This window comes from Neolamprologus brichardi, chromosome 22 (genome assembly GCF_056152115.1).
Source record: "Neolamprologus brichardi isolate AB-2024 chromosome 22, ASM5615211v1, whole genome shotgun sequence".
Lineage (NCBI taxonomy): Eukaryota > Metazoa > Chordata > Actinopteri > Cichliformes > Cichlidae > Neolamprologus > Neolamprologus brichardi.
The window spans coordinates 18,756,675-18,766,557 of record NC_142124.1 but is presented as its reverse complement, the minus strand read 5'-3'; the positions used below and the strand labels follow the sequence as shown (position 1 = coordinate 18,766,557).

At 43.0% G+C, this 9,883-nt stretch overlaps 1 protein-coding gene across 3 annotated transcripts; it reads right to left on the bottom strand.

The window, feature by feature from the left end:
* Nucleotides 1–61: 61 nt before the first annotated feature.
* sesn2 (sestrin 2) lies at nt 62–9,518 on the bottom strand. Of its 3 annotated transcripts, XM_006787742.3 has the most exons (11): nt 8,683–9,518; nt 7,734–7,799; nt 6,933–7,121; nt 3,516–3,698; nt 2,469–2,690; nt 2,154–2,292; nt 1,960–2,075; nt 1,745–1,828; nt 1,149–1,255; nt 912–1,056; nt 62–669 (listed from the first exon to the last, which is right to left on the bottom strand). In XM_006787742.3, the coding sequence occupies exons 1-11, from the start codon at nt 9,016–9,018 to the stop codon at nt 583–585; spliced, it is 1,674 nt and encodes a 557-aa protein (XP_006787805.2). In that variant the 5' UTR covers nt 9,019–9,518; the 3' UTR covers nt 62–582. The 3 variants fall into 3 exon arrangements, with proteins under 3 accessions (XP_006787805.2, XP_035762407.2, XP_035762408.2); XM_035906514.2 differs by having other exon boundaries at nt 1,960–2,292; XM_035906515.2 differs by lacking the exon at nt 8,683–9,518 and adding an exon at nt 8,193–8,309 and having other exon boundaries at nt 1,960–2,292.
* Nucleotides 9,519–9,883: the final 365 nt, after the last annotated feature.

The window sequence follows — 9,883 nt, the reverse complement described above, 5'->3', positions numbered from 1 at the left end:
GAAAGACTCAGAAAAGCAAAACAAAAAAAACAACACTGTTGACTTTGATAACAAAGTAACTTTTATTGTATATAAAAATACAAGCTGTTTGTCTCATCTCAGCCTCAGTGTGCAGCAGACAGAGAGGACTGAGTCATCAGTAGTACTGGTGTGATCAATGGCGTTTGTCTGACAAGCAAACATTCAGCAAGGAAAACAATCTGAATCACCACACTGATTTTGATATGCCAGACCCAATTGCACTACCGCACCTGGCGTCTGTGTGACAGGAACGTTTGCAAGACAGCACCACTTGAGGTTCAAGTGTGAAATTAAAACCTAATGATAGACTTCAGTGCAAAAAAGAAGAAGAAAAGGAACAAAATAAAGACAAAAAATGGTAACGCAATTTAAATACATGACATTCCAGGCGCAAAGCAGCATCAAAACATTAACACTGAAACATACGATATGAATGAGCAAACATTCACTGTAGTGTGTGTGTGTGTGTGTGTGTGTGTGTGTGTATACAAGGATTGGACTGTGGTGTAAATCACAGCTGGCTCAGCATCTGCAAAAATGTGTGCAAGTGAAGCGAGGCTGTCATCTCATGTAGTGTGTAATAGCTCGTAGGATGTAAAGAAGTGCCGCCTGTAGCCGGGCTTCCATCACTATTAGGTTGGCATGAACCTGCACCCAAAAAATAGAAGAAAAAAAAGAAATGAAAAGAAACATGTCATTTCCTTCAGTTCACAAGGTGACACGCTGTAACACTTCCTTCTCTGATGACATTTAAAAAAGGAAGGACGTGCTAAAATGCCAAATGATACATTAGTTGATTCTGAGGGTACCAAAGAGAGATGACGTGTTAAAATGTCAAATGATACGTGACTGAGGAGGCCAGGTTAAGTGCCTGTTTGAACTAGTCATACCTTTTCAGAGTGTCTGAAGTGTCTCCAGAAGGAGTGGTAAATGCGTGCTGTGGTCTGCTCGGGGTGACAGGCCATGGTTTTTACAAACACCTTCAGAGAGCGTTCCAGCAACACGTTCACACTGCCGTAGTCGTAATCATCGTATCTGGACATGCGGAGTGACATAAATGTTAATGCTACAGTAAAGAAATGTTAACGGTGGCTGAACCTTTGCATGGGTGGCACCTTTACACCCACCGTATTCCATAAAGACAGTGGATGTAGTTCCACAGAGCTTTTCTTAGAGTGTGAGTATCCACGCCTTCATGCATGGCCATCCTGTGGTAGGTCAAGTTGCACACAATCTGCAAATTCACATTAGTGTTTGCTCAGTTCACTCATTTGATAACTTTATAGAAGATCACCTCCTGTAGGCCATTATACAGAATACAGATTTAAACACTTCCGAAAGTGGCTTCACTTTTCAGACCTCCATCCTTTATATACAGTCTAACCAAACCGGGTGATGCTTGTAAAATTCGCAAAAGAAAAATGAGCTGGGATTGGTGTCGGTCATTTATTTACCGAATGATCTGGAATAAGTGCAAATAAAATGATTTCTGTGTATTTGCAGTCTACTCTAAGCCAGGAAAACCCTTTTCTACAATACACATGTATTCACCACCCACTTCTTTTTCCTGACACTAAGCAGTTTTATTTCAAGTGTATAAACAAATAAGGAGGTCAACAATATCTCCTCCCATTCTTAGTCTCAGCTAGGTGAAGTAGTGTAACATGCACTTCAACAGATAGACCTTTCATATCACCCACACATCAACCTTTGGTGATGGTACCTGAAATTTTTCATCCAATAGCTGGCCCATGTCTGGCAGGAGCCTGTTAAGCAGAGAGAATCCATGGTCCTCCCATGAATAGTCCTACACATGAGACACAAACATTAACAACGTTACCGTCTACAACACAAGGCACACAAAATCAAGGGGTGTTGCTCACTATAATAAGTTTGACATAGATTTTAAAAAAGGAAAAATATGCCTTAACAAACTACCTGTGCTCGCATGGTGGGTGGTGCCTGCTCTCCTCTGGGAGCAAAGTCCTCATATCTGAATTCTGGTTCCTCCACAAGACGCAACACCAGGTCAGGTGGAGCGCCCCTCACCACCGCTAAACCAACAACAGAGAGGAAGTGGTGAGTCAACAGGTGACTGAGAGTGATGCAAGGGTAAACAGTCAGATCTGTACCCGTAGGTATGCTTTCGCTCCTCTCCCTTTCAAAGCGAGTAACCATCTCCTCCTGTGTGCACTCCTCTTCCTGCTGCTGCTGCTGCAGCTCCACCATCCTCTTCATCAGCACCTCCACCTCCACGGCTCCATCAGCCAGCTGGAGAAGATCAGATAAATGAAGTCGGCGCTTTGTTGTTTCAGTGTGTGTTCACAGTTTTCTTTCCTAAGTGAGTGGGTATCTTTTGGCCGTTACTAAACTTTAAATCAACTACCTCCACCCTCCTGTCATTTTAAGCCTGTTAGGCCTGAGATCAGAACATCTGTTTGACCCACCTCGTGCCTGCCGTCCTCGTGAGCGGGGCTGTGTGCGGGGCTGTGAGGACTGTGAGAAAGTGATGGAGGCTGAAAGCTGTAGCCCCCAATGTGGTCAGGTTCTGGGTTTAAACCACAGCCCCAAACGAACGAGCACAACGAGTGAGCGTGCGCCATGAGCACCACGGCGTGTATCAGTTCAGCCAGTGACCAGCGAGGCTCTGCTCCGGGGCACACCAGTTCCTGCGGGACAGATAGGCAGATGTTGGGCTCATGCAGTTTCAGATTGTGCGTTTGCTGGAAATTAATGCCAGGCTGTTGACCAGTTTGCTGGGGGTGTTACCGGTTTGGCATTTGTTGGTGGTTTGATTTGCCTGTCTGCACTAAAGAGAAGCAGCATTATCTAATTTAGCAATTTCCCTTAACTGCAATTTTATACAGTAGAAAATTCTACTGGAAGCACTTTGATACACTTAAACTTTAAGAAGATATCAGTGTTATGTTTGATCCTGTTAGATTTTAGATGGTTCTCAAGTTAATCTTTTAAAAGCAGTTGCAGATAGATTTTTGTGCATGCCAACAATGTGGTACCTTGTAGAGAGAAACAACACATAAAGAAGGCTTCATTTAGGGTTTGCTCAAACTAGTCACTCAGTGCTTGTCTGACTCAGGTGATCAGCGTGCACAGTTAAGCACACGGTTCAGTTGACCTCCGTTGAGATACACATCTGGGGTGACTGTGCCAAAGAAGGGAAACCCCCCCAAAAAAGATATCACACTAATATTGTCATTGTCAATTCTTTTGACTATGATAATGAAAATCAGATATTTCACTCTCACAGTCCTAGGTATCAGATTTAAAGAGGCGGAACTACACCTGTCTGTGCTGATGCAAAATGATAGTGTCTGAAAAATCAATCTGCTACTCTTTATATGGAAGACAATTAGGTGTTTACCACACAGGGAATAGCGGCTGAGTCATTGAAGGAGTGAGTTTGGATTCACGTCAGAAATTAGAGTTGGAGTAAGACACAGGGAGTGAGTGGGCGAGCGGGAGATGTGTCTGACCTGGATGTGCTGCTGCGTAATGAGCCAGGGTCTGTGTGCCAGCAGCTTGTTGAGTGTTTGCAGGCTGCGGAGTTTGGCGGGAGCGTGCTCCAGGCCGCTTAGCCAGCTCTCCTCCCCTCCGGCCTCCAAGTAGCCTGCACTGTGCTGCTGCACCAGGTATGAGCAGTGGTGCCGAGCTGCAGCCTGCCAGACGCAAAGAACGGTCCAAGTTAACAGCAGGGAAGAGAAACTCTAACCCTGACCACTGAAAACAACGCTTCACACATTACACATCTCTGTTCACATATCTGTGTGTAACAAATGCATAATGCAGAGGAAGTGTCAGAGGTTAAAACAACACAGCTGAACTTGCACAGGTGAGTGCAGTGAGTGGTATTTCTAAAGTGTTACGGGCTGCTAACGTGAAGCAATATTGAAGACGCATAGATCGCATTAGCAGAAAGGCACTAACAGTCTTTGGATGTCCTACTGTTTCGCTATGAAACAATTTCTGAATGTCCCTGAAGGCTTCATTGCCATTACTGTTCAGTGACCATTACCAAAATGTGTGTCATTTGCCAACTGAATGCAGATGTTTAAGCATTAAGAATGTGACCTTCTAAATACTCTATTATACAAATATATGACCACATCTCAAATCTGAGTTCAGTCAGTATAGCAAAAAACTGTATAAACATTTTTCAAATTGAAAAAACACAAGTCCAAGGCACAGCATCATAATATTACAGTATTAACATCTAACTGAAGCTACATTACCAGGTTATACTACAAAATGTCTTAACATTAATTCAAAATTCTATAAACAAGCATCTCCTCTAGCACCAAGCTAAGGCCAGGGGAGCAATCTACCATGACCAGCTGGGACAAAAGTTGGTGAGATTGCATCAGGAGTGAAAAGAGGAGAGTGGGAAATGAAGTCCAGAGCAGCCTGAGCCTACAGCTGCATTAATAAGGAATCTTCGGGGTCATGTAATCCAGCCATAACTATTCATAGTTTTTAGTCAACAACTAGCCAACTCGCTACCCTTGCCATCACAACCAATAAGAGACACTTAGTAGTACTGCAGGACAAAAGTGTTGTTTTTTTCTTCACCTGTCTCAAGCTAAGACCACTTTGATCATCCATCCATGGTGGAAAAACTAAGATATAAAGAGAATTGTGAATTTTGGGGACTTGTGATGCATATTCTGCCTCTGCAGCTTTTTCAAAAAGTCCCTGAAAGTGGTGACGTCTCTCCCAGGGCTCCAGTTTTGTGACATCTACCTATATCTTGTAAAGAATCCCTCAGCTTATACTGCTACCAGGATGAAAGCTTTCAAAGTACGGACTGGAGGACAATGGACCAGAGTTCTGTTTTGCCCTCCAGGTGGCTGTGTCCCAGTAGCTCTGACATCAGGTGAAAACTACAAATAAGTTTTATCAAAAAGAAAGTTTCAGACTAATCTTAAAAGAAGAGAGGGGGTCTGTCTCCAGGATCCAAACTGGGAGCTGGTGTTAGGGATGAGCCCCATATCTTTATTCCAACTTTAGAATTTCTAAAAGTAGAACTAGGAGTCACAAGTAAGCCCGTAGTCTGACAGAACAGTGCTCTGTTGAGATAGCATGACACCAGAAGGGCTTCAAATATGAGGGAGTTTGATTAATCCAGATTTTATGGTGAGGAGAAGAATTTTCAATTCAGTTCTGGCGTTAACATGGAGCCAGTTAGAAGCTAATATGAGAAAAACATATTCACAACATTCTGATCATAGGCAAGACAAGCATCCAAAATACGTAAATACATAACAATGAAAAATGCTGGAAAATACTGGCAACAGCCGGTGCTACCCCTCAGCGTCCTAGCAGACACACCTATGGTATCAATTTCAAATTCCTATGTCGCCTTATTCTCAAGTCGTTTAGTCATTTACAAGATTTTCAGAAAACCTGACCTCTCACCTTAAGGTCAAAGTCACTGAGAGTCAAACTCTTCAGAGATTGTTAGTAGAAGCACGTACGGTATCAACTTCAAAATCCTTGGCGTCTTCCTTCTCAAGTTTTCACATTCACGAGACTTTCAGAAAACCTGAGCTCCGACCTTGACCTCGAGGTGGAGGTCACAGATTCAAACTCTTCAGAGATGTTTAGACACACCTATGGTATCAATTTGAAACTCCTTCGTCACTTCATTCTTAACGTTTACAATCTTGGGTGTCCACATAGCTGCCTGTTCAGTGGGGTGACGACATTACCCCCATCAGCCTTTTATGACTGAGGGGTAAAAAGCAAAAAAGCAGGAATTATGTGATAATCCACTGTAATCTGGTATTTTGACTTAGTTAACGTTCTCATTTGTTTTTGTTTCGCTTTTCTCTACACATTACTACGTGCCACGACAAGAAGCCATGAAGCAGAAATTCTGGAAAGTCAAACATGTGGTGGTTTAGAACTGTTTAGAACGCCTGCAGCATTTAATAACAATGTCAGTATTTAGCACCAGTTTATTGCTCTAGCAGGAGGAAGCAATACAGTTTTTATTGCTGTGTTTATATTTCATTCGATCCCTACTGAAAACGGACCATTAACATCAGTGCTTGCTATTGTAATGCTCTAAGTCAGACTTCTAAGGTCCCGGCGAGAAGACAGAGGACAACAAAGGACCTGAGCCTTCTACCTGCACACACAGGCATTGCCGTCAGACAACACATAAGTGTGTTTCCATAGCATTTGCACTCATCAATGCTCAGAACTCGTACCAAACATCACACATCAAGTCCACCAATATTACCCACTGCTCTGTCTAACTAGTACATCAGGCCAATTAAAGGTTCTGGTGTTTAAAAACTATATATATAACTTTATTACAGCAATACTTAAGACCAGTGACGACAGAAGAATAGACACAAGTACCCCCTTAAATTTAAGCACAAACCCCCAAACTCACCCACAGTCTGTTACTTGAACAGTTGGGATGTTACTCAAATAATATCTACTCTAAGATTTTGTTTGAACAGTAGAAAAGATTAAATGGAGACCAAAGAACTATAATCATTTTGTATCAATAATCGTCTTTGACAAAACGATTTAACCTCAAGTGTCAGAACTACTCCGACGGGAAAAAAAATCTAAAACAACAATCTCGTCTGTTTGAGAGTGAGAATTTACTTTGATGTTCACAATTGTTATTTCTTTATTTGGTTCACCATGCACATGGCTGCAGTACACACTACATATGATTTCTTTTTAAGGAACTACATATACTATTTCACATTTCTCCTACAAAAGACCTTAAAGGAGGCTGAATAGTGTTTTACAAACAGTTCAAATTATGACAAAACCCCATTCGAAGCAATTTGTCAGCTTTCTGCTGAAAGGTAATTAAAGTTGGAGGATACATCAGGATCAGGATGTCACCGGCTAAAAAACATTTTTCTTACCATGACAGCAATATAGTGTCTCCACTGACGGGGCAAGGGGCCGTCCATCTCCAACAAAGCATGCTGGGTCTTTAGGAAGCAGCAGAGGTAGGCTGGGTGCATTGCCATGACCATGGAGATGTGATCCACACGCCCCAGCGAAAGAAAAGACTCAATCAGGACATCCTGGTTTGGCCCTTCTTTTAAAATCTAAAGAGGAAAGAAAACAAAACATAACTGAATCCTGAGTAAACTTAATTAAGGTTTCTTCTTCTTTATGAAAAAGAAAAGAAAAAGAAATCTGAATGAGTCACATTATGAGCTAAGACATTATTAGCCACTAGCTTTGGCAACTCAGCTCGGGTGTTGCATCTGTTGAATGCAACAGGCAGTGTAGTATTGCAGCAGAATAAATAGCATCATTTTAATGAGCATGTCTGTTAAGTCATTACATATGTCCGTTTCTAAAACGGAAAATAATTTAAAAATAAACTTACATAAAAAACCCTGTGGGAAAAAAATGTAGGCCAATGGAGATTCAAATATATTTAAGTTTAGAACATTTCAATTATATTTATATGAAAAGATTAAGTTCAAAGTAACAGCTGTTAGTTCATTATGTTAGCAGCCTGAAACAAGCCCTGTAAAATCACAGGATTAGACATGAAGGCCAGCTGTGTGCCACTCTGACATCAACCTGAGGGGGGAAAAGCAATCTGGCATCTGGACAGGGTGCAAGTCTGACACACAAACAATGGGAATACCAAAAACATACTTTAGTATTCCGGAAACACATTATTTTTTATTAAGTTGCATACACACCTCTTTTGCAGGGATAAAGGCACTTGGACCTGAGGCCAGAGCCCGAGGTACCTGGACTCCTTGCTCCTGGCAACAAAAGAAGACAAAAACAACACGTAATTATCATTCAGTTTGTACTTGATTATTGCTCTGGTTTATCAAAATTTCAGTCAAGATTCCAATCAACCCTAAAGGATTCATCTTGTCTACGGAAATCAACCTCAAACGCAGTTCGTTTCTGTGACTGACACGCGAAAAAATACATTTTCAGACTTTTTCCATGCACAGAAAAAGTTTACCATTTTAAATATTTACATTTATCCAAATCGCTGATATGCTTATATGAAATATGTTCAGCTTAACAACGCCTCAGCCTCATTTAGCTTGCCTAGACCTTCTTTGAACCGTAACAGGACACCCGTTTCGTAACTAGCACGCTTCAAACTTCCACGTTTAACCAAAACACGCGTTAAAACTCACTGACATCGGAAGCTCGGACGCTAAACGTTGCCCTGTTTGTTATTTTCAACACAAACACAAATGAAAGGCGTCTAAAGCAGCCTGCCTTTTTAATTTCTAGAAGCTACACTGGGCCGTGAAAGCAGTCGGGGGTGTGTCTGCTGGTGGTGTGTTTTTCAGGCACCGGGAGGGGGCGTGTCCGGCCCGGTTGTTTGTGCACACCGCTGCAGAGTCTTGCATCACCTACAGTCTGATGAAACCAGCAGCAGTCCGGTAGCAATAAAAATCACCATCAGCTGATGAGAGAGGTAAACCTACCCTTACCTAACCTTATAACGTCATCATGCAAAGCAAAAGCAGTCCTCCTGAAAGTACCTAAAAGTCCTTTAATGGTACAAACGGTGCCTGAGCGCTATTGGAGTAAGATTTTTTCCCCCTATCTGTCAGTTAATGCGGCCTGCAAACCTCACAGAAGAAGGGGAAGCCTGTCGGTGAATTGTGCATGCATTACCTGTGCGGTCCGCAGGAGCTCGACGGCTCTCTCCCGTACTTCCTGCAGCGGACACGACCTGGACAGCCGGAGCAGATGCAGAAGAGTTTGTTTACGCAGTCGCTCCGAGCCGTGCCGGTCCAGGTCTAAACACTGGAGAACCCCCTGGCTTAACTCCTCCAGAGCCGCTCTCCGCTCCCCGTCATCCCTGCTGCACAGTCGCGCTAAGCTCTTCGAAATCGGTCCAGCATCGGATTCAGACTCGGACCGGTGGCCACACGAACGCCGAGCGGCGGGCACTCCTCCCGGCTTGCTGTCTCCATTAGCCTGGCAGGTAGCCGCGGGATTACTGGCCATGTCCTGGAGCACCTTGGTAGAGCTGAGCTGCCTGTCGTTACCGAGCAGCAGTTAGCCTAAAGTATTAACTTAACGCTAACCCTTAACGTTAGCTGAAAACATTTATTCTTCTTCACTGACACAACCTCGAGGTATCTGCCGCCGGTCTTCTTATTTTTTACTGCGCAATCGTCTGCTTCGCAAATCATTAACACCGACGAACCACCTTCAGAGAGCGCCACCTTTTTTTCCCACCCGGCTTCCTGACCGTGAACGCCGGCTGCCGGCGGTTAGCTCGCTACGCTAGCTCACTGCTGTTAGCAGATGCTGCTCTTTCAGCCGCAGCTATGACGATTTCCGGTAATGAAAACAACGCGAGCCGCTGATTTATATTTGGACTGGGCATCGTGGACACAATGCCGAGTTAAACTTAAAACTATCTTGCGTAAGGCACCGGGAATAATGTAGAGTTTTCACACGCTCCTTCCGCTCAGATCTTGGCGAGCTTCCCCGGTGCAACGTCATCGTGACGTATGCGCAACTTTCCTGTGATAAACAGCAGGCGGCTGTTGTCTCTTTAAATGTTACCAACAGTAACAGTGTATCCATAAGTGTCCGTTTTCTCTTTTCTCTACAAAGTGAGCATGTGTTCGTTTCAGGCGGGTTTTTTTTTTTTTTAAATTTTATTCCTAATGCCTTTGCTCGTACTGATAAACAGGTTGTAGTCAAGATGATACATGAAGGGATATAAATAAAATAAAGAAATAACCTGTTTCGAAAGTATTCTTATAACTCTGCTTTATTGTACCCACTCTGTGTTCTACACTGTAATCACTCCAGTCTTTTTTTGGACACATAGTATATCTGTAGAACTATTATATTATAC